Here is a 25,536-nt window from a genome sequence, read left to right on the forward strand (position 1 = left end):
TTGTATGTACACTTTCCGCTTATCATTGACATGTGATTTCCTTTAAGCATCGATTGCCGTTCCACGTTCAGTAAGTTCAGCGGTGGCTATTTACGTATGCAGATGTTAACAGCAACTTTTGAGCATCTCCCCCTAGGACTGTTGCAAAATTATTTAAAAACTAAGCCCAAATCAAGACTTTGGGAAGATAGTGTCCAACCTTTCTCTGCAATATTAATGACTGCAGCAGTTTTGAATAATTCTTTGCTGAAACATTTTAATTTCTTTCAAGATAATGTCCTTGAAAACTGATGTCTTATCATTCATCAAATCATCCCATTCAGAAAAACATTATTATGCTACCTGCTAATTGAGAAGGATCCACCAAACTATGTTTGGAAACAGTGATGAGTTTGCTGAGAAGATGAATAGTCATTTCCTGTGTAGAAATGGAAGTAAATCCCTTTAGGAAAAGCTGCTGAAGACCTGGAAAATTATTCCACTTCAATTTACTTTGCATTTTTTCAATCTTCTCACGGCTCTCTGATTTATCCAGAGGTAAGTGAGTGAGTAATTTGTTGAGTAGCCTGAGAGCTAGGAGGTATTCATATTCATAATCTGATTCTAACAAGGAAGTTGCTATCCAAAAAATAGTAGCCATCAGGTTTGTAGGATCAGTAGCAGGCTGCACATCAGACATTCCTCCCTCTCTCAGGGAGGAAAGGCTTCTAGTCCTTGCTAGGCCACCACCATGATTTATTCTTCCATCCAGGATATCCAGTGTGTTACTTCGTCGTCTGTCACCTCTTCGGTCACCAATTAAACTAAGTCTCAAAGAATTGCTTCTTGCATTACCGCAATGTCCCAGATAATTACCACTGCTTATGGGACTTGTGCTTAGGTTCAGTTGTCCAGTGCTTTTCCAGTTAGCTGAATTTTTATTGCCAATTACAGGATCATAGTATTCTGCTCTGAAATAAAAAAACAAAAAAAAAAAGATAGTAAATAAACATTATATTGTAATACTTTAAAAAATGAGAAGTATTCAATCTAATATAATAAAACGCACCGTGAACGTTCTGAAGACAACGTTCTGAAGTCACTCAAACACTTTCTGAAGGGTTCGTGGATTCGTGGTGTGAAGCCACCCAGCCGTCTCTGTCCCGCCCTCGCGTCAAATGTCATGACGTCGAGGGCGGGGAAAAAAAACAGATCGCAAGGGCAGAAAAAAAAACAAACAAACTGATCGCACCCACGCACGGTGCGTTTTAGTATATTAGATTTACCTCCGTGGTGGCGGTTCTGGCATGGATGCGAGGGGGGGTCATGGAAGGAAGAGAGGGGAATTGCTGGAAAGGGATGAATGGAGGGGGCAGGGGACAGAGGAGCATGGATGGGCATGGATTGGGAGGGCAGGGCTCAGGGAGAGAGGGGAATTGCTGGATAGGGATGAATGGAGGGGACAGATGGGCATGGATGGATATGGATTGCAGGGCAGGGCTCAGGGAGAGGGGAATTGCTGGATAGGGATGAAAGGGGACAGATGGGCATGGATGGATATGGATTGCAGGGCAAGGCCCAGGGAGAGAGGGGAATTGCTGGATAGGGATGAATGGATGGGGCAGGTGACAGAGGAGCATGGATGGGCATGGATTAGGAGGGCAGGGCTCAGGGAGAGAGGGGAATTGCTGGATAGGGATGAATGGAGGGGACAGATGGGCATGGATGGATATGGATTGCAGGGCAGGGCTCAGGGAGAGAGGGGAATTGCTGAATAGGGATGAATGGAGGGGGCAGGTGACAGAGGAGCATGGATGGGCATGGATTGGGAAGGCAGGGCTCAGGGAGAGAGGGGAATTGCTGGAAAGGGATGAATGGAGGGGGCAGGGGACAGAGGAGCATGGATGGGCATGGATTGGGAGGGCAGGGCTCAGGGAGAGAGGGGAATTGCTGGATAGGGATGAATGGAGGAGAGAGATGGGCATGGATGGATATGGATTGCAGGGCAGGCCTCAGGGAGAGAGGGGAATTGCTGAATAGGGATGAATGGAGGGGGCAGGTGACAGAGGAGCATGGATGGGCATGGATTGGGAGGGCAGGGCTCAGGGAGAGAGGGGAATTGCTGGATAGGGATGAATGGAGGGGACAAATGGGCATGGATGAATATGGATTGCAGGGCAGGGCTCAGGGAGAGAGGGGAATTGCTGGATAGGGATGAATGGAGGGGCAGGTGACAGAGGAGCATGGATGGGCATGGATTGGGAGGGCAGGGCTCAAGGAGAGAGGGGAATTGCTGGATAGGGATGAATGGAGGGGACAAATGGGCATGGATGAATATGGATTGCAGGGCAGGGCTCAGGGAGAGAGGGGAATTGCTGGATAGGGATGAATGGAGGGGGCAGGTGACAGAGGAGCATGGATGGGCATGGATTGGGAGGGCAGGGCTCAGGAAGAGAGGGGAATTGCTGGAAAAGGATGAATGGAGGGGGCAGGGGACAGATGGGCATGGATTGGGAGGGCAGGGCTCACACTCTCTCTCTCATATACAATGTCTTTCTGACTCTCACTCTCACACACTCTGTCTCACACTGTATCACATTCACTCTCTATGTGCCACACAGTCACTCACACACTCGCTTGGTCTCATACACTCACTCTCACAGAGAATCTGTGTCTCACACACACTCTCTCTCTCGCACACACACACACACTCTCTCTCACACACTGTGTCTCACATACACACTTGCACACACTCTCATTCTCACACACACACTCTCTCACAAACACACTCACACCCAGACTCACTCTCTCTCTCTCTCATACACACACACTCACACTTTCACTCTGTCTCTCACACAGTCACTCTCACATACACTCTCCCAAACATACACACTCCGAGGAAAACCTTGCTAGCGCCCGTTTCATTTGTGTCAGAAACGGGCCTTTTTTACTAGTCTCATAATAATTCCAACATTTATTCTAACGCACACCTTTTCATTGTTAGCTGAGAGGCAAGTTATATTCAGGTACTATAGCTACTTCCCTGTCTTCAGGGGGCTTATAGTCTAAGTTGTATCTGAGATAATGGAGGGTTAAATTACTTTCCCAGGGTCACAGGGGCCTTGGGTATTAGTTGGATTTGAACCATGGCTTCCCTTGTTCTTAGCCTGTTGCTTTAACCATTAAGCTACTCTTCCACTCATGTTTAGGAACTACCAGCTGATAACTCATAGTAGGGGAAAGTGGAAAGTACTTTAGAATATAAGAAATGTCATTACTGGACAAACCAATGGTGCATCAAGTCCAGTATTCTGTTTCTGCAAATAGCCAATCTAAGCATCATGGAAGATACTGGTCGAGAGCTCAATTCAATGTTGTTCACTTCCACCAGTAAGAGACTGAATTCCTCAAACACTACAGGCTAACAGCGGTCAATACATTTGCCTTCCAGAAACTTGTCTGAATCTTTAACTGAACCTAGCTATCTTATTGGCCTTAACCACATCTTCCAACAATCAATTCCACAACTTAACTATACAGTGACTGAAAAACACTCTCTTTAATGTCTTTTATTATTTATTTATTGCATTTGTATCCCACATTTTCCCACCTTTTTGCGAGAGACAGAGACAGGCCCGGGGCAGGGCCACTGCCACCACCACCCTGTCCCTCCTCACATGGGCAGCCACCACCCTCTTACTTCCTGCATCTTACCTTCTCCTCCCTCAGTCTGTCACTCTCACTGTTGCTGTGTGCTGGGACCCACATTTTTGTGTTAACACAATCACCCAAGTCCCAACACACAGGAACAGGAGAGAAACGGATCTCGGTGCAAGACCCCCCTGGGAGGCCAGGCCCGGGGAATCTTGCCTCCCTGCCCCCTCCCCTTGGCGGCCCTGCTAATAGATAATCCTATTAAGTGTTCTTTAGTCTTGCTATCACCTGAAAGGGTAACTTAACCCTCCATTGCCCCAGGTACAAATAAGTACCCGTATATGTAAGCCGCATTGAGCCTGCCATGAGTGGGAAAGTGCGGGGTACAAATGTAACTAAAAAAAAAAAACTACTCTCAATTTACTTGTTCCACATAGAAGTTTATGAAATCATAGGCTATCTACTTGCAACATTTTATTTAAAATTGTAGATGAGATAACTTCAGAACAGAAGCAGTGTATAGATAATAGAAAATCTTTCCTGTGATATACAGAGTAACCTCAGATCCTAAACAAGTCAGGAAGGTGGCGTGAAATAATTTTGTAAACCTCAATGCTATGAGAAGATAAAATGTGCCAACAGACCTTATTTGAAAATACAGAAACAGCTTAAGGAATGCAAAGAAACAATATTTATCTGCTAAACTGACCAGTGCCCAAAAATGAAAACTAACTATTTAAAAATAACAAATGTTTATAAGAAAAACACATCTACCAGTATAAGAATACTCCATTCACTACTATTCATGTTGCAGTATTTTCAAAGGGAACAGCTATTCAATCTAGACATGGCCATCTCATTATATGAGAGCTTTAAAATTTATAACAATGCACACATCAGCTTGTTGTACTGCTTGCAAAAAGCAGTAAATATATCCAGATACTCTACATAAATATGTATTTTATTAAATACTTAGGGCTCTCTTTACAAAGCTGCACTAGCGTTTTTAGCGCGTGCACAAAATTAGCACATGCTAACTGTATAGGCACCCATAGGAATATTGTGGGTGCTTACACAGTTAGCGTGCACTAAAAGCACTAACGCGCCTCTAGTGCAGCTTATTAAACAGGGCCCTTATTATTTAATGTTCCATAAAAGCACTTTCCTCCACATTAATCAGACTTTACATGCAGATAAAGCTTTATAAAATTACCACTTTGATCTTTTTGCCTTTTTTTTTTTTTTTTTTTAACTTGGGAAGACCATTTCATCTGAACTTCAAAAAAGCTGTTCTTAAATAATCTCCACTGCTCCTTTTAGGTTATTTCCAGCAAATTTCCTCAATTTATCATTCTCTCTCTTTAAGTGCTACTACACATTTTATTTTGTTTGGGGCAGCAGCAGTAAAAATACACAGTAAATATATTTTCCTATCAAATGGAAACCTGTGGAGTGAGGAGGATTTTACTCCTTCTGCATCTGCAATCACTGCTAAGTGCTTTGCTAGCATGTGCCTTTGGCTCCTTTGAGTCCATGGAGACCATCTGCAACACTGCTAACATTTCTACATGTTAGGCAGAGAACACAGACCGTGTGCCTATCAAAGAGATACACTTTGTCAGAGGCTGGGCCTTTCCAGAAGACTTTTTTCTCCACCGACATAGAGTTGGCAACTAAACACATTTTTTAAACAAATAATCTTGAAGAAAAACACTGCCACCTACAGAAATTATTAAGGAACTAGTAAAAAAAAGGCCAGTTTCTGTTTCAAAGGAAACAGGCGCTAGCAAGGTTTTCCTCGGAGTGTGTATGTTTCAGAGACTGTATGTGAGACAGGGGCGTATCTGAACTTCAACGGTAGGGGGGGCCAGAGCCAAGGAGAGGGGGCACATTTTAGACCCCCCCCCCCCCGCTGAAGACGAAGACGACGACGCCACCACTGCCCCCCCGCCCGACTACTTTAAACCCACCCTCTCGCGGAAGACAGCTCCAACTACTTTGAACCCCCCTCCTCCCGCCGTCGCGCCTCACCTCCCTTTGCTGGCGGGGGCTGGCCCGCCAGCCGAAGTCTCCGTCCTTCCTTCCGTCATGCCTCACTTCCCTTTGCTGGCGGGGGACCCCAGCCCCCGCCAGCTGAAGTCTCCGTCCTTCCTTCGTTTGGGTTTGGTGGTTTCTGACGTCCTGCACGCTGCACGTTGTACGTGCGTGCGTGCAGGACGTCAGAAACCACCAATCTCAAACAAAGGAAGGAAGGAAGGAAGGAAGGACGGAGACTTCGGCTGGCGGGGGTTGGGGTCCCCCGCCAGCAAAGGGAGGTGAGGTGCAACAGCGGAGTGACGGCAGGAGGAGGGGGGTTGAGAGTGTCATTGGTAAGGGGGTCCAGGGGCAAATCTGCGGGGGCCAGGCCCCTGTGGCCCCATAGCAGATACGCCCCTGGTGTGAGAGTGAATGTGCGAGTGTGTGTGTGTGACAGAGAGAGAGAGTGGGTGCGAGTGTGTGTGTGAGAATTAGAGTATGTGCCAGGGTCCCCCCTCCCTCCCAGTTCCAGGTTGGCTGCACCCTCCGGTCTGTCTCCCAGTTGCGGGGTCCCCCCCTCCGTCCCAGTTGCAGGGGGGTCTCCCTCCCTTTTTCGCAGTTGCAGGGTTCTCCCTCCGTCCCTCAATTTAAAAATTTGGGCAGTCGGTGCTGCAGAATCTGTTCAGGGTTTAGAATCCAACTGCAGCCCCCTAGACACTTTTTTTTTTTTTTTTTGTTCTGTTCCAGGCCTACACCCCTTCCCGTGCACTCCGCTCCATGGATAAATCCTTCTTATCTGTTCCCTTCTCCACTACTGCCAACTCCAGACTTCGCGCCTTCTGTCTCGCTGCACCCTACGCCTGGAATAAACTTCCTGAGCCCCTACGTCTTGCCCCATCCTTGGCCACCTTTAAATCTAGACTGAAAGCCCACCTCTTTAACATTGCTTTTGACTCGTAACCACTCGCCTCCACCTACCCTCCTCTCTTCCTTCCCGTCCACATTAATTGATTTGATTTGCTTACTTTATTTATTTTTTGTCTATTAGATTGTAAGCTCTTTGAGCAGGGACTGTCTTTCTTCTATGTTTGTGCAGCGCTGCGTATGCCTTGTAGCGCTATAGAAATGCTAAATAGTAGTATAGTAGTAGTAAAAAGGACAGTGTGAAGCAGCTGCTCCTAGTTTTGCTTGTTTTTTTAGTGTATACGAATGAGGGCTGCAGTGGAGTGGAAACAGAGATTAACCAATGTGCTTTCTTGCTTACCTCTCCTCCCTCCCTTTTTCCCAGTTGCAGGGTCCCCCCCCTCACCCCCCATCCATCCCCCCCTCCCTCCCTCAATGTAAAAACGACAGTGTGAAGCAGCAGCTCCTACTTTTGGTTGTTTTGTGGTGTATAGGAATGATGGCTGCGTAGGGGAGTGGAAACAGAGATCAACCAATGTCCTTCCTTGCTTACCTCACCGGTCGCTGTCTCGCTGCCCTGCCTTTTCGTCGTCTCTGACGGTCGGACCCAGTGCTCTTTCCCTCCCCCCTGTATTTGGATTCGCCAGTCGCCGCATCCGTTCGCTCGACGTCTTGCCGCCCTCCCTCTTCGTCCTCTCCGGCAGTGCGAATGTTGGAGAGGGAGGGCGGCAGCATTTTTTTGAGGGCAGAATGTTGAACTGGGTGGGAGGGGAGTGAGGGGGAACATCACAGAGTGTGGGAGGGGTGTAAGGTCCCTCCGTGGGTCTGCCCTCAACGTCATGACATTGTAGGTGAGGGCGGGGCAGACAGTCATGGTTCCACTGCGATCTACACCATGACGGATGTTGGACTTGAAAAATGTTGTCTCATTAGAACGTTGGGGTTGTGAATTATGTCCGGAAGGGGCGTGGCAGAGGGTGTGTCTACTGAGTGAGGGTGAGTGGTCCTGACATACTACCCTAGGAACAGTACATTCAGTGCTTCACTGAACGTTGGAGGTGAGAATTATTTATATAGATTAGTACATTCCCAATGACAAAAAGAATTATACCAATATGCTAGGCTGCTGCTCCAAAATGGGGAAAACCTCCCATGGAACTGTCCTTAGTCAGTTGGGAGACTACTGAATGAATTAGAGAGCCCTACACACTATGATCTGTCTAACCCAGCCACTTTTTCACCTGTAGAGTCATCATTACCCAAATGAAGACGAATTGGGAAATGGTGATAGGGTTATAAGTGGCTTGTTGAGTCTCAAGGCAGGAAGGGTTCCCCCTTCCCTAAGAAGAGCACTTTTCTTTTGTTTAACTGTCTGGATCTTGGATTATGTGTTGTTGTGGGGCCAAAAATGAAAAGTGAGACAGTACAAGCCTGAGCTCAGTAGTGCATATAATAGCGAGAGGAAAGACTTGTGAGGAAATTCTGAAATACTAGGAGGAATAAGATGAAAATCAAGACAGAATGCCCACTGAAGAGGAGTTTGATCCTATCAAGGTGGGGGAAACAATCAGAAACAGATAAATGTATGCTTCAAGGTTTAAAAAATGTATTGGTACCAGAATAAAAAAACATCTCTCTAATATTCTATCTCTGAAAGTGTTTTCTTATGAGAACAGAAGAGCTCTAAGTCTTTCTTTTGCTCTGGGTGGGAAACACAATATAACAGCACAAGATGAATAATTCACATGTATATAAGATAAAGATTATAACTTACTGAGAAAGTGATGAAAGAAAATCATAGTGCTTCAAGGTTTCTGCCAATGTATCAATAGCTGACTCCAAAGTAAGAAGGAGCTCTATGACAAAACCCTACAAGAAGCAAAGAAAGTTATACTGCATAAACTGAATACTATCAACAAAATCTAATCTGTTAAATTCATAATGAAATCATATTAACATTTGCAAATTCTGGTCACAGTAAATGCTATTTATAAAGTTAGTTTACATTTAAAGGAAGACCAATGCATGATAATATTCTATATTTATTAAAAAGGAAAAATAATAATTAGGTATTAGAGAGGAGGGGATTATTGTGACTGTTTTACTGTATCCTGCACTGTATACATTTGTTGAAAGTAGCTAGTTACAAGTCTTTGAACTCAATTAAATAAATTCATATCACACATCCAAGGTTAGAAAGTACAACTGAAAAAAATATTTACACAAAGACCCATTTGCATAGAACATTGAGGTAGGAATTGGAATGTCCAGTCAAAATGTTCAGAATTCCCCCAGTATTTTAAAATAGGCACTGCTAAATGTGAAGTAGTTTTGTAACATAAATATAAGGACTCCAGCAACTACATCTTTATTTGCTGGCATATACAGTGAGAGCATTGATTTCAAGAACCTACACATGCAGAAAGAGTACCTTCATTTGGCAGCATCTATGTATAAGTGCCAGTGATAATACATGGAAGTGCCAGTGATAATACATGGAGTTGCCAGCAACTATATGTATAACTGCAGCCAGGGCCGGTCTTAGCAAGTGCGGGGCCCTATGCAGACCAATTTGATGAGGCCCCACCCTAGCTCCAGGGCCGGCCGCTGCTCCCTCTGAGCCGCTCCCTCCCAGCTCCAAGGCCCCCTCCCCCCTAGGGCCCCCAGCTCCAAGGCCCCCTCCCTGCTCCAAGGTCCCCCTCCCAGCTCCCAAGGCCCCCTCCTCGCTCCCAAGGCCCACCTCCCACCTCCAAAGGCCCCCCTCCCTCCCACCCAGCTCCCTCCCTCCTCCCTCTGAATTTTAAAAGTTACCTCGTCGACGTCGGGATGGGTTACAGCGCCGGCAGGTAGCAGCAGCAGTCAGTGAAAAGCGTGCGAGCTGCTCGGCACTTCCTTTCCCTCGCTCAGCTCTGGTCTCGCCCTCATTTCCTGTTTCCACGAGGGCGGGACCAGAGCTGAGCGAGGGAAAGGAAGCGCCGAGCAGCTTGCACGCTTTTCACTGACTGTTGCTGCTGCTACCTGCCGGCGCTGTAACCCGTCCCGATGGCAACGCGAGGTAACTTTTAAAATCCAAAGGGAGGGGGGACTGGAGCTCGGGCGGTCGGGGCGGGGTGACTTAGGCGCGCCGCGCAGGGCCCCCTTGAGCGCGAGGCCCTATGCGGTCGTCTCGCCCTAAGACCGGCCCTGACTGCAGCCAATTATGAAGCAAAGTTCTAAAAGGTACATTTTTATATTTTACAGCTTATACAAAGTATTGGAAGCCAAGCACAACTGCCACTTCCATCACTCATTTCGAGCCCTTTTATGTTTGTGAGCTGCATAGAAAAGAAAGGAAAGGGCAAAGGGAATGGGACTTGATATACCGCCTTTCTGTGATTTTTGTAATTACATTCAAAGAGGTTTACATAGTATATATAGATACTTATTTGTACCTGGGGCAATGGAGGGTTAAGTAACTTGCCCAGAGTCAAAAGGAGCTACAGTGGGAATCGAACCTAGCTCCCCAGGATCAAAGTCTGCTACACTAACCACTAGGCTACTCCTCCACTCAGCCTAGTCCAGGCCATATTGTGGTATATCAAGTGCAAATAAAAAAATGTCAAAGCTCATAATGTTAGAGGCATGGTCATGTAAGTAGCCCACTTGATGTCAGCCTCCATTGAGGAGGCTTGCAAAGCTGTGACGTGGTCTTCAGTCCATACATCCACATCTCACTACTACCTTCAACAGAATATCAATGTGACACCCAGCTCATCAGACCCTAGAGCAGTGATGGCGAACCTTTCAGAGACCGAGTGCCCAAACAGCAACCCAAAATCTAATTACTCATCGCGAAGTGCCGGTACTCATTATGGGCGGGGTCACCACATATGACTCCATCCCATGATAGCCACACCCCCTTACACCAGCCTTGGCGCATATAAACAAACATCATTGAAAATATTATACTAGTACAGGAGAAAAAAATAACATGATTTTCTTTCATTATAAATCATTTCGGTAAGTTATTACAGCTCCAGTATACCCAGTGCAAAATAAGACAGCAGATGTAAATTCTCAAATTGGACATATTCCAAACACTAAAATGAAAATAAAATGATTTTTTTCTACCTTTGTTGTCTGGTGATTTTCTTTTTCTATCCATATTGGTCCTAGTCGCTGATTCTGCTGCTATCTGTTCTCTTAACTCTGTTTCCAGGGCTTCCTTTCCATTTATTTCTTTACTTTCCTCCTTTCTTCTTCATTTCTTGCCCTCCATCCATGTCCAGCAACCCTCCTCTCCCCTCCAGCCACAAATGTCCAGCCACCCTCCTCTCCCCTCCAGCCACCCATGTCCAGCCACCCTCCTCTCCCCCCTGCCCTCCCAGCGGCAGGCCTCCTTCCCACCCAGCACCAGGCCACCCAGCATCAAGCCTCCCTCCCTCCCACCCAGCACCAGGCCATGCACCCACCCAGCACTCCCACCCAAGCACCCAGGCCTCCCACCCAAGCACCCAGGCCTCCCTCCCTCCCACCCAGCACTCCCACCCAAGCCTCACTCCCTCCCACCCAGCACCAGGCCACCCACCCAGCACCAGGCCTGCCTCCCTCTCACCCAAGCACCAGGCCATGCACTCACCCAGCACTCCCACCCAAGCACCAGGCCACCCAAGCCTCCCTCCCTCCCACCCAAGCACCAGGCCTCCCACCCACCCAAGCAGCAGCAAGCAAGCAGGCAGGCCTCCCTCCCACCCACCCACCAGGCAGGCCACCCACCCTCCCACCCAAGCACCAGGCCTCGCTCCCACCCTCCCACCCAGCGTGCACCAGGGCACCCTCCCACCCACCCACCCGGCGTCAAGCATTCCTCCCTCCCGGCACCAGCCCACCATCCCTCCCTTCCTCCGAACCCCAAGAAATTTAAAAGTCTTCCCTTGTCCGAGTAGGCGGCATCAGCAGTAGCAGCGAAAAGCGTGCTGCTGGTTTGGCGGCTTGGCGCGTCTTCAGTCTTCTGTCTCTCAAGCTCTCTGGTCCCGCCCTAACAGGAAATGAGGGCGGGACCAGAGAGCTTGAGAGACGGAAGGCTGAAGACGCAACGAACCAGCCGAACGCTTTTTGCTGCTACTGCTGATGCCGCCTACTCGAACAAGGGAAGACTTTTAAATTTCTTCGGGTTCGGAGGGAGGGATGGAGGCTGGGCGGGCTGGTGCTGGGTGGGAGTGGGAGGGAGGAATGCTTGACGCCGGGTGGGTGGGAGGGCTAAGTTTCGGGTGAGGCGACCGGCGGCGCGCGTGCCCTCTCTGGCACGCGTGCCATAGGTTCGCCATCACTGCCCTAGAGTCAGCCTAGCTTGGGCATAAGTGAAGGAGAAGCAATCTGCTAGCCAATTAGAAATAGTTGTTTGCCGATGGCTACCCCCATCCTGTTTGGGTCAAAAGAAACAAAAATCTGACTGGACCGTCTATGGGCTTTAGTCCGCTCCAGGTAGAAGACTAAGACTTGCTTGCAGTCTAAGGTATGCAGTACACTTTCGCCAGGATGGGCATGCGGTCTTGGGAAGAAAGCTAGCAGAACAATTGACTGGTTAAGATGGAACTCTGACACTACCTTAGGAAGGAACTTCAACTGTGTATGAAGAACTATTCTGTTTGATGAAACTTCGTATAAGGTGGATCAGCTACAAGGACCTGAAGCCCATTGACTCTGAGCTGAAGTGATCGTCACCAAAAACACAACTTTCCAGGTAAAATACTTCAGGTGATAGGAATCAAACAGCTCAAAAGGAGCTCACATCAGCTGGGTTAGAACAATATTGAGATCCCATGACTCATGAGGAGGTTTGACCTCTCATGAATCTAACAACTAAAGGCTGCATAGAGATGGGCTTACCCCATACCCAAACATGTACTCCTACAGAGTTGGTTTCAAACCAGGCTCAGAGAGGTGCAGGATGTATTCAAGCAGTTTTTGTATAGGGCAAGAGAGAGGATCCAGGGCCTACCCTCACAAAAGATGGCAAACCTTCTCCATTTAAAAGAACAGCATCTCATATTGGAATCTTTCCTGGAAGCAAACAAGATTTCGAGACATCCTCAGGCAGATTCAAGGACTGAAATTCTACGCTCTCAACATTCAGGCCATGAGGGCCAGGGGCTGAAGGCTAGGATGTCAAAAGCATCCCTTGCTCTGCATTATGAGGGTTGGAAAACGCTCCAATCTCCAAAGCTCCTCAGAGGACAACTCCAGTAGAAGAGGGAACCAGATCTGTCTTGGCCAGAATGGGGAGCAATTGGTCCCTCTTTAGAACTGAAGAGTTTTTAAGTCTGATTAGTCATGTCTTATGTATTGTACATGATTTATTGCATGTGTTTTTTTGGAAACCACTTAGGTTCTTAGGTGATATACACATTTTTTTTTAAATCAATAAATCCCCAATTGTGTCTGAGTTTTAGCAAAGTCTTCCCTATAAGAGGTATCAAAGGATATGCATGCAGATGACCTTCCCTCCAATAAAGAAGAACAAAATCTGATGCTAGTCTCTTATGTGATCTGAGTCTGAAGTAGAACTAAGGGATCTTGACGAGACGAGTGGCGAAAAGATCCACTGAGAGGGTGCCCTACTTTTGGAAGATCCTGCAGCCTACGCCCATATTGAGAGACCATTCGTGAGGTTGCATTTCTTGCTTGTAGTACTATTCCATGAAGGAGGGCCCAATGTCACATCTGTATGGCCTCCTGACACAAGGGGTAAGATCCCATAACCCCTCCGTAATGCATACTAAGAAGCAAAGCACTTCTTAATCTTTGTATTTCTACAGACAAGCTGGACCATCTCAGATCAGAGCCTGGCTATGCTATTTCTAAGCCTCAGTCTTTTAAGCTAACCCGCTAATATCCTGCTCACCATGTTCCCATGCTCACCTTATCTAATCTAATCTTCAACTCCTGCAGCTCATATGCTTTAAGTTCTTCCCACAATCTATCACAGTGGATCCACAGCCTCTCAGATTCCTGTGGAGTCTTATGCGTGCTCTCCAGCTGTCCAATCAAAGCTTGCAAGTGTTCTTCGTCCTTAAGTCTCTCTTTTCTTTTGCTTGCTTCCACAGCTATCAAATGCCCCTGAATAATGACTTTCAAACATTCCCAGATGGTCCCTGGAGAGCGCTCCATAAGTACATAAATATTGCCATACTGGGAAATACCAAAGATCCATCCAGCCCAGCATCCTGTTTCCAACAGCAGCCAATCCAGGTCACAAATACCCGGCAAAATCCCCAAAATGTACAAAACATTTTATACTGTTTATCCCAGAAATAGTGGATTTTCCCTAAGTCCATTTAATAACGGTCTATGGACTTTTCCTTTAGGAAGATGTCCAAACCATTTTTAAACTCCGCTAAGCTAACCACCTTTACCACATTCTCTGGCAACAAATTCCAGAGTTTAATTACACGTTGAGTGAAGAAACATTTTCTCAGATTCGTTTTAAATTTACTACATTGTAGGTTCATCGCATGCCCTCTAAACCTAGTATTTTTGGAAAGCGTGAACAGATGCTTCACATCTACCCGTTCAACTCCACTCACTATTTTATAGACCTCTATCATATCTCCCCTCAGCCGCCTTTTCTCCAAGCTGAAGAGACTAGCCGCTTTAGCCTTTCCTCATAGGGAAGTCGTCCCACCCCTTTATAAATTTTGTCGCCCTTCACTGCACCTTTTCTAATTCCACTATATCTTTTTTGACATGCGGCGACAAGAATTGAACACAATATTCGAGGTGCGGTCACTCCATGGAGCAATACAAAGGCATTATAACATCCTCATTTTTGTTTTCCATTCCTTTCCTAATAATACCTAACATTCTATTTGCTTTCTTAGCCGCAGCAGCACACTAAGCAGAAGGTTTCAACGTATCATGAACGATGACACCTAGATCCCTTTCTTGGTCCATGACTCCTAACATGGAACCTTGCATGACGTAGCTATAATTCGGGTTCCTCTTTCCCACATGCATTACTTTGCACTTGCTCACATTAAACGTCATCTGCCATTTAGACGCCCAGTCTCCCAGTCTCGTAAGGTCCTCTTGTAATTTTTCACAATCCTCCCGCGATTTAACGACTTTGAATAACTTTGTGTCATCAGAAAATTTAATTACCTCACTAGTTACTCCCATCTCTAGGTCATTTATAAATATGTTAAAAAGCAGCGGTCCCAGCACAGACCCCTGGGGAACCCACTAACTACCCTTCTCCACTGAGAATACTGACCATTTAACCCTACTCTCTGTTTTCTATCTTTTAACCAGTTTTTAATCCACAATAGAACACTACCTCCTATCCCATGACTCTCCAATTTCCTCTGGAGTCTTTCATGAGGTACTTTGTCAAATGCCTTCTGAAAATCCAGATACACAGTATCAACTGGCTCACCTTTATCCACATGTTTGTTCACCCCTTCAAAGAAATGCAGTAGATTGGTGAGGCAAGATTTCCCTTCACTAAATCCATGTTGACTTTGTCTCATTAATCCATGCTTTTGAATATGCTCTGTAATTTTATTTTAATAATAGTCTCTACCATTTTGCCCGGCACCAACGTCAGACTTACTGGTCTATAACTTCCCGGATCTCCTCTGGAACCTTTTATAAAAATCGGCGTTACATTGGCCACCCTCCAATCTTCCGGTACCATGCTCGATTTTAAGGATAAATTACATATTTCTAACAATAGCTTCGCAAGCTCATTTTTCAGTTCTATCAGTACTCTGGGATGAACACTATCTGGTCCAGGAGATTTGCTACTCTTCAGTTTGTAGAACTGCCCCATTACATCCTCCATGTTTACAAAGAATTCATTTTGCTCTAGGTATTTCTGATTCATTTAATTTGGGATTAAAACACTATCATCCAGGGGCATAGCCACGGGCGGGCCTGGACTGGCCCAGCCACTTTCCCTCCAGGCCCACCCACCCAACATCCCTCGCATGTCGCTGAAGGCCATCTGGGAGCGTTCAGCTTTGCCTGCCGGCCCTGCCCTGAAATTCTTGTCCTCCCCGCCGACGCTGCCTCGGTCCCTGCAGCATTCTTTTCTTCGCCCATCGCCGGCAGCACTGCCATTCACTCAGGCAGCTCTGCTCCCCTCTGCCGCGTCCATCTGGCCTCGGCAAAGGGGAGCGGAGCTGCCTGTGTGAATGAATGGCAGCACTGCCGGTGATGGATGAAGAAGAGAATGCTGCAGGGACCGAGGGTAGCATGCAAGTTTACAGCCCCGCGCACATTTTTCATTCTGTTTTTGCAGCCGTGGTGGGACACAGGGGTGGTGGAGAGGCAGGGAAGGGCAGGGCAGAGCATGGAAGCTCGCAACGATTCCTCAAGGCTGCCACAGCAGTGGCCAGGAGAAGCTAGTGGTGTCCTTGCCCCTGCCCTGTGAGGGGGATAGAGAGAGAGTGAGTGAGAGGCCGGGAATGGGCTGGAGAGAGTGAGCAAGAGGCGAGGCCGGGGAGAAGAAATCCTGGATGGCTGTAGCAAGGAAGGGGGAGTGAGAGAGCAGATTCTAGATGGAAAGGAGAGACACTGGAGGGAAGGGGGAAAGGAGAGACTCTAAATGGAAGTAGACAGAGAGAGGGGAGGCAATGGCATGGAGATAGAGGGGAAGATGCTGGAGGAAAGGGGAGACACTGGATGGAAGGGGATGAACAAGAGTGATGGGAGATGCTGTAAAAAGGGAGAGAGGACAAGATGCTGGATGGAAGGGGGAGGGGAGACACTGGAAGGAAAAGGGAACACAATAGAAGGGGAAGGTGCTGGAGGGAAGGGGAGATACTGGATGGAAGGGGATAAGTGAGGGAGATGGGAGATGCTACAAAGGGGAGAGGGGAGAGATACTGGATGGAAAAAGTGGCAGGGAAGAGAAGAATTTCAGGCATGCAAGCAACGCTGAACGCTCCCGGACGGTCATACCGGGAGCCGCGGGAGAAAAGGCAGCGACAGCAAGGGATGTTGGGTTGGGGCAGGATCAGGAAGGCAGAACTAAGTGCTGGACTTGGGGTAGGACGGAGGCTGGAGGGAAGGGACAGTGCTGCCGGACGTAGGAGGAAGGGGATTGGAGGGAAGGGAGAGAGCTTCTGGATGTGGGAGGAAAAGGAGGAGGGGATCTGGATGGAAGGGACAGAGCTGCTAGACATGGGAGGGAGAGGGGGAAGGAGCTGGAGAGCTGCTGGACAAGGAAGAGGAAGAAGGGACTGGAGGGAAGGGAGAGAGCTGCTTGACATGGGAGGAAGAGGAGGAGGGGACTAGATGGAAGGGAGAGATCTGCTGGAGGAAGAGGAGGAGGGGATCTGGATGGAAGGGAGAGAGTTGCTGGATGTGGGAGGAGGGGGGGGGGAGAACTGGAGGGAAGGGAGAGAACTGCTGATACAGCACAGGGTTGGAGGGAAGGGAAGGGAAACAGAGATACCAGACCAAGGAGATGAAGGAAAAGGGAACAAATACTAAACCTACAGCCTGAGGGAAGGCGGGAGGGCGGGCAGGGTGGGTGGATGGACAGTCAGGGAATCAAGCAACCAAACCAGATGCTGGAAAGGGGAGGGAGTGAGAGGGAGAGAAGCTGGATGGGGTAGGGTCAGAGAGGGTAGAGATATATTGGCACTGGGGACGAACAGAGGGGAGAAGCTGGATAGAGAAATATAGGGACACAGAGAAAGGGAGATACTAAACATGGAGGAAGATAGAAGTACAGAGATAGAAGAAGATAGACAGTGGACATGGAGAGAGAGAGTAGAAATATCAAATGGACATGAGACCTTGATGAGTGAGTTAAGAGAAGACAGCAAGATGTAGAAACCAGAGCCTGGGACCAACATGACTTGAAAAATAAAATGAGCAGACAACAAAGGGTAGAAAAAATAATTTTATTTTTCTATTTTGTGACTAGAATAAGTCAGATTTGAAATGTACATCCTGCTAGATATGGCTGGGGCTCAAGGCAGAAATTTGGGAGGAGACACAAAAGCTTACTAACAGGCTGGCCTGGGGTTCTCCCTGGCTAGGGGGCCAAACGCAGTTGCCCTAGTTGTACCTCCCCTAACACTGTCTCTTGCATGTGCTGTCATTATATTTTGCACAGTATAGGAGAAAATGCATCTCTTTGTATTTCTATGTGCTGTGCTAAATGCAAGGTCTGGCCTTTTGGGATTTTGATTTAACTTGTCTATGGTTTGTGGTCACTTATTCTGTACTTGGCATTTGTGTTCTGTGTGTGTGACCAAAGTATTCTGTTAGCATCAATTTTCTATGTATTATTCTATAGTATTTTGGCTGGTTCAGTTTTCTTGATGTATTGAAATTTTAGGGCCCCACAGTAATATTTAGGGCATATTTGGGGGAAGCATATGTGTGTTGGAGGACAGTGGTTCAGTGGAGGATGAAGAGTGCACCCTCTTATATTTCCCCTAGCTCTCAATGTGGCCTGCAGCCACTGAGGCCAGCACTGCTACTCCCATTGAAGTTATTGGGAGTGGGGTAGGTGTGTGGTAGGAGTAGGGGCATGGGCAGGGCATATCAGGTGGCAGGTGTTTCTCTAGTGCCCATTCATCCAACCTGTTGGCCCACCAAAAAATTGCCTTCTGGCTACACCACTGCATTGAACAACTAATGCTTAGCACCCAGCCCTTTAGGCCCTATCCCCCAATCAAACTAGACAAGGGTATGGTCAAAGCACAAAACAAATTCTGTCTCTACATACTCCCAGGATCCACCGACTCTGGCAAATTGTTTTTTGTCAGTCATCTTTTGTCTCTCCTATAAAAGTTTTCACTTTGATGCTCATTACCTTATTTCTTTCTTGCCAAACATTGGCGTTCCTTTCTGCTATGATTTTAACTATTTCATTTTAAATTGTGAACCGCTCTGTTCTCTCTTGAGGAGGAGCAGTATATCAAGTCAATAAACCATAACCTTTCTAAGGATTATTCATCAACTAATAAGAGGTCTATCCAAGAACAGGACTTCTGAACATGAGAGTAATAGGAACAGTTGAAGACACAGTTTGAAGCTGCACCATGGAGCCACCACCCAGCTAAGGCAGTCTTCCCCAGAAACCCCTACTGGTACAGTATAGCCAAACTCTTCCAATGCTGGCTCATACACAATAAATAGGCAGTCTAAACTAAATTTACTACTTTGTAGTTTCATCGCATACTCCCTAGTAGTAGTATTTTTGGAAAGCGTAAACAGATGCTTCACGTCTACCCGTTTAACTCCACTCATTATTTTATAGACCTCTATCATATCTCCCCTCAGCCGTCTCTTCTCCAAGGTGAAGAGCCCTAGCCGCTTTAATCTTTCCTCATAGGGAAGTCATCCCATCCCCTTTATCATTTTCGTCGCCCTTCTCTGCACCTTTTCTAATTCTATTATATAATTTTTGAGATGCAGTGACCAGAATTGAACACAATATTCGAGGTGCTGTTGCACCATGGCGCGATACAAAGCCATTATAACGTACTCAGTAGTTTTCCATTCCTTTCCTAACAATACCTAACATTCTATTTGCTTTCTTAGTCACAGCAGCACACTAAGCAAAAGGTTTCAACATATCATCAACGACGACACCTAGATCCCTTTCTTGGTCCATGACTCCTAATGTGGAACCTTGCATGACGTAGCTATAATTTGGGTTCCTCTTTTCCACATGTATCACTTTGCACTTGCTCACATTAAATGTCATCTGCCATTTAGACGCCTAGTCTCCCAGTCTCGTAAGGTCCTCTTGTAAGTTTTCACAATCCTCCCGTGATTTAACAACTTTGAATAACTTTGTGTCATCAGCAAATTTAATTACCTCACTAGTTACTCCCATCTCTAGGTCATTTATAAATATGTTAAAAAGCAGCGGTCCCAGAACAGACCCCTGGGGAACCCACTAACTACCCTTTCTCCATTGAGAATACTGACCATTTAACCCTACTCTCTGTTTTCTATCTTTTAACCAGTTTTTAATCCACAATAAGACACTGCCTCCTATCCCATGACTCTCCAATTTCCTCTAGAGTCTTTCATGAGGTACTTTGTCAAACACCTTCTGAAAATTCAGATACACAATATCAACCGGCTCACCTTTATCCACATGTTTGTTCACCCCTTCAAAGAAATGTAATAGATTGGAGAGGCAAGATTTCCTTTCACTAAATCCGTGTTTTTGAATATGCTCTGTAATTTTGTTCTTTATAATAGTCTCTACAATTTTGCCTGGCACCGACATCAGACTCACCAGTCTATAATTTCCCGGATCTCCTCTGGAACATTTTAAAAAATTCGGCGTCACATTGGCCACCCTCCAATCTTCCGATAGCACACTCTATTTTAAGGATAAATTACATATTACTAACAATAGCTCCGCAAGTTCATTTTTCAGTTCTATCAGTACTCTGGGATGAATACCATCCAGTCCAGGAGATTTGCTACTCTTCAGTTTGTAGAACTACCCCATTACATCTTCCAGGTTTACAGAGAATTCATTAAGTTTCTCCGACATGTCAGCTTCGAATACCATTTCTGGCACCGGTATCCCACCCAAATCTTCCTTGGTGAAGACCGAAGCAAAGAATTCATTTAATCTCTCCGCTACGGCTTTGTCTTCCCTGATCGCCCCTTTTACTACTCAGTATTCTAGCGGTCCAACTGATTCTTTTGCCGGCTTCCTGCTTTTAATATACCTATAAAAATTTTACTATGTGTTTTTGCCTCCAATGCAATCTTTTTTCGAAGTCCCTCTTAGCCTTCCTTATTATCGCATTGCATTTGACTTGACATTCCTTATGCTGTTTCTTATTATTTTCAGTCAGTTCCACCTTCCATTTTCTGAAGGATTTTCTTTTAGCTCTAATAGCTTCCTTCACCTCACTTTAACCATGCCAGCTGTCGTCTGGTCTTCCGTCCTTCTTTTTTAATATGTGGAATATATTTGGCCTGGGCTTCCAGGATGGTGTTTTTGAACAGCAACCACATCTGATGTATATTCTTGACCCTTGTAGCTGCTCCTATAAGGTTTTTTTCACCATTCTTCTCATTTTATCATAGTCTCCTTTTTAAAAGTTAAATGCTAACATATTTGATTTCCTGTGTACACTTACTTCAAAGCTAATATCAATTCTAATCATATTATGATCAATGTTATCAAACGGCCCCAGCACCATTACCTTCCCACACCAGATCATGCGCTCCACTAAGGACTAGGTCTAGAATTTTTCCTTCTCTCGTCGGCTCCTGAACCAGCTGCTCCATAAAGCAGTCCTTGATTTCGTCAAGGAATATTACCTCCGTAGCCCGCCTGATGTTACATTTACCCAGTCAATATCGGGGTAATTGAAATCACACATTATTATTGTGTTCCCAGTTTGTGTCCCTATTTCTTTAATATTTCTACATCCGTCTGTACATCCTGGCCAGGCAGATAGTAGTACACTCCTATCACTATCCTTTTCCCCTTTACACTTGGAATTTCAATCCATAGGGATTCCAAGATGTGTTTTGTTTCCTGCAGAATTTTCAATCTATTTGATTCAAGGCCCTCTTTAACATACAATGCTACCCCTCCACCACTACGATATAATTTGTATCCCGGTATGACAGTGTCCCACTGGTTATCCTCCTTCCTCCAGGTCTCAGAGATGCCTATTATGTCTAATTTTTCATTTAGTGCAATATATTCTAACTCTTCCATCTTATTTCTTAGGCTTCTGGCATTCACATATAGACATTTCAAATGTTTGTTGTTCCTATTTACATCATGCTCAGTACTTGACAGTATTAATTTGCAATCTTTTGTCTGATTTTTACTTTTATTTAAGGACACCCGATCTACTATGGTCTCTTTTGCAACCTCACTATCGGGATACCCTATCATCCCTGTTTTGGTGCTATCTTTGAAAGATACCTTATCCTGAACCATGCGCTTTTGAGCGACTGTCGGCCTTCCCTCAGTTTCTAGTTTAAAAGCTGCACTATCTTCTTTTTAAATGCCGATGCCAGCAGCCTGGTCCCACCCTGGTTAAGGTGGGGCCCAACCTTTCAGAATAGGTTCCCCCTTCCCCAGAATGCTGCCCAGTTCCTAACAAATCTAAAACTCTCCTCCCTGAACCATCATCTCATCCACTCATTCAGACTCTGGAGCTCTGCTTGTCTCTTGGGCCCTGCGCGTGGAATGGGTAGCACTTCAGATAATGCTACCTTAGAGGTTCTGGATTTGAGCTTTCTACCTAAGAGCCTAAATTTGGCTTCCAGAACTTCTCTCCTACATTTTCCTATGTCATCGGTACCCACATACACTAAGACAGCTGGCTCCTCCCCAGTACTATCTAAAATCCTATCTAGATGACACGTGGGGTCCGCCACCTTCACACCAGGCAGGCAAGTCACCAGGCGATCCTCACGTCCACCAGCCATCTATTTGCCTAATGATTGAATCACCAACTACAACAGCTGTCTTAACCCTTCCCTCCTGGGCAGCACATGGAGACATATCCTCGGTGCGAGAGGATAGTACCATCCCCTGGTGGGCAGGTCCTGGCTACAGGAGTACTTCCTACTTCACCAGGGTGATGCTCTCCTTCAAGCACACGGGCTACCTGACTGGAGGTGAGACTTCTCTACAACATCCCTGTAGGTCTCCTCTTGCAAAAGTGACATCTGTACTGATATATTGACATTTAAGACACAAGCTAAAAATCTAATGTCAGACCTATCAGATAGGGGCTATTCGAAATCGGTCCTTAGAAAGGCTTACCGGAGGGCGAAATACAACAACAGAAATTTATTGTTATCTAGCACTATGAAACGTCAAGCAGAAGACAACGTGTTTACCATGGTGACGCAATACAACGAACACAGTCTTCACCTGGCACATTTAGTAAAGAATAGATGGGAGATCATGAAATCCACTTCTGCATTTGAGCATTTCAATTTACGTATTGCTTTTGCTAGGAACAATAATATCAAGATCGTTAGCCCTGCTGATGTGAGACCTTTAAACACAAGTAAACCTCAAAGTGTTCTTGGGCATTTCAAATGCGGTCTTTGTCAGATTTGTGCCATCACAATACAGACCAAACAGTTTGCGAATCCTAAAACTAATAAATCTTACAAGCTGTCTCATTTTACCAATTGTTTATCTGATCACGTTGTATATTCTTTAAGTTGTCCTTGTAGAAAAACTTACATAGGCATGACAACGAGGCCATTGAAGACCAGGATTTTGGAACATAGATCTAACATCCGGAGATCAACAATTAAGGAACCATTAGTGGAACATTGCATTGCATACAAACATAGATATGAAGACTTGCGGTGTTTTGCCATTGATCAGATTGAAATTTCACATAGAGGTGGGAATCGTAAATTAAGATTATTAAGAAGGGAGGCCAAGTGGATCTTTGAACTTGACACGGTAGAACCCAATGGGCTCAATAATTCTATTGATTGGTATAATTTTTACTAATTCTCATCAGCTGCCCATTTTCGTCGTGATTGCAGTATTTAGATCAGCTGTTTGCACGTCGACACCGAGGCACCATTTTGAATGACGAGTGGTTCCAACTTCTCACTCCAATCCATATTGTAGCAAAGGAGGATCGTCAGTCGGTCCTTCGACGTTTTACTTCCTGTAGTTTCAGCTTGTTTGAATGCAAGTGTTCCATCAGGAATCGCTCGCCAGTAGAGACTGTTTTCGTCAGCATTGAAAATGTCACGAGGTGCAAACTCATTCAAGATGGTAGGAAGAACTGAAACAACCCAATTTTCAGCACCAAAGTCATCAGTGTCTTGTTTTTCACCATGCTGTTTCTTGAATTTTATGTTATTCCTCTCCTTCCATCTTTCCAACCATCCAACAGTGGCTTGAATTCAGTTATTCCAAAACTTTCAGCTAGCCGATTAGCTTTCTCCATAAGTGGTGGACCACTGACAGGAAACTGTCTGCTCCTGACTCGAGAAAACCACAGAAGAAGAGCATCTTCTACATCCTCAACTTTTCCTGCCCGTTTTCGTTTCCGTTGTGGATTTGTATTGTTTTGCCAGTCTTCTAGAGGCTGATCTTTCTGCTTCAAGATACGTGAAATTTGACTGGGATTGACACCATATTCTTTAGCAATAGATGCTTGACTTTGTTTGTTTTCTAATTTTTTAAGAACTTCTATTTGTTCAGCCAGTGTTAAAAGTTTTACAGCTGTGCGACGACTCCAGTGTACACTCTTAACAACATTCTTTTGCTTATTCTGCCTGTGGCAGTTATTATTATTTATTGCATTTGTATCCCACATTATCCCACCTATTTGCAGGCTCAATGTGGCTTACAGAGTTATGTAAGACATGTTCATTCCAGGGTGTCAGTTACAAATAGTATCTGTACCCTTACAATTAGTAATGTTCAGAGAAAAGTAAGGGAAAAGAGAGTGAAAGGTGATAAACAGGATAATATAAAAAGTGTCCTTTTAATAACTGGGTGGGTTGGTGAAGTAATTTTGTGAAGTTATGGGTTCTCTTTGTAGGCCTTGTTGAAGAGGTGTGTCTTCAGAGCTTTGCGAAAGTTGGTTATTTCGTCAATGGATTTCAGGGTTGTAGGTAATGTATTCCACAACTGCGTGCTTATGTAGGAGACGGTGGTAGCGTGTGTCAGCTTGTATTTTAGTCCTTTACAGCTGGGGAAGCGTAGATTGCGAAATCTGTGGGATGATCTAATGGCGTTTCTGGGAGGCAGGTCGACAAGGTTTAGCATGTAGATTGGGGCGTCTGCGTGGATGATTTTGTGTACAATCGTGCAGATCTTGAACGCAATGCGTTCCTTGAGTGGGAGCCAATGCAGTTTCTCTCTTAGGGGTTTTGTACTTTCGTATTTAGTTTTTCCAAATATGAGTCTGGCTGCGGTATTCTGGGCTGTTTGGAGTTTTTTGATAGTCTGTTCTTTGCAGCCAGCGTACAGTGTGTTGCAGTAGTCCAGATGGCTTATTACCATTGACTGTACTAAGGTTTTGAATGGATTTCGGCTGAAACGGGACTCCACCAAATTTAAAGGAAACCAACGAGATTTCAAATTTACCACCCCTTTGTCACGTGCCAATCAGCTTCCATATTCCATGCATGCACTTATGTGGAGTCTTTCCTGCAGATGAGCGGTCTTAAACCATGCATATAAGTGAATCTTGCACTTATCAGTGGTGTGCTAAACCGAAGTTTGTCCCCATAGAAATTGATGGCGCCAAAAACGGGACCGAAGTACGGCATGCAGTTAAACAGAGCATGCGCTTATCCGATGTGCACTTAAATGGAGTGCACTGTGTGTGTATATACAGTGGGGGAAATAAGTATTTGATCCCTTGCTGATTTTGTAAGTTTGCCCACTGACAAAGACATGAGCAGCCCATAATTGAAGGGTAGGTTATTGGTAACAGTGAGAGATAGCACATCACAAATTAAATCCGGAAAATCACATTGTGGAAAGTATATGAATTTATTTGCATTCTGCAGAGGGAAATAAGTATTTGATCCCCCACCAACCAGTAAGAGATCTGGCCCCTACAGACCAGGTAGATGCTCCAAATCAACTCGTTACCTGCATGACAGACAGCTGTCGGCAATGGTCACCTGTATGAAAGACACCTGTCCACAGACTCAGTGAATCAGTCAGACTCTAACCTCTACAAAATGGCCAAGAGCAAGGAGCTGTCTAAGGATGTCAGGGACAAGATCATACACCTGCACAAGGCTGGAATGGGCTACAAAACCATCAGTAAGACGCTGGGCGAGAAGGAGACAACTGTTGGTGCCATAGTAAGAAAATGGAAGAAGTACAAAATGACTGTCAATCGACAAAGATCTGGGGCTCCACGCAAAATCTCACCTCGTGGGGTATCCTTGATCATGAGGAAGGTTAGAAATCAGCCTACAACTACAAGGGGGGAACTTGTCAATGATCTCAAGGCAGCTGGGACCACTGTCACCACGAAAACC

General features: G+C 45.7%; 1 protein-coding gene across 1 annotated transcript in view; it reads right to left on the reverse strand.

Moving 5' to 3' along the window:
• FRYL (FRY like transcription coactivator) overlaps positions 1–25,536 on the reverse strand; it is a 655,466-nt gene that overhangs the window by 175,003 nt on the left and 454,927 nt on the right. Inside the window, 2 exon segments of the mRNA XM_030191364.1 lie at positions 343–950; positions 8,327–8,421. Of these exon segments, the coding sequence (XP_030047224.1) occupies positions 343–950; positions 8,327–8,421 (703 nt within the window).

This window comes from Microcaecilia unicolor, chromosome 2, assembly GCF_901765095.1.
Source record: "Microcaecilia unicolor chromosome 2, aMicUni1.1, whole genome shotgun sequence".
NCBI lineage: Eukaryota > Metazoa > Chordata > Amphibia > Gymnophiona > Siphonopidae > Microcaecilia > Microcaecilia unicolor.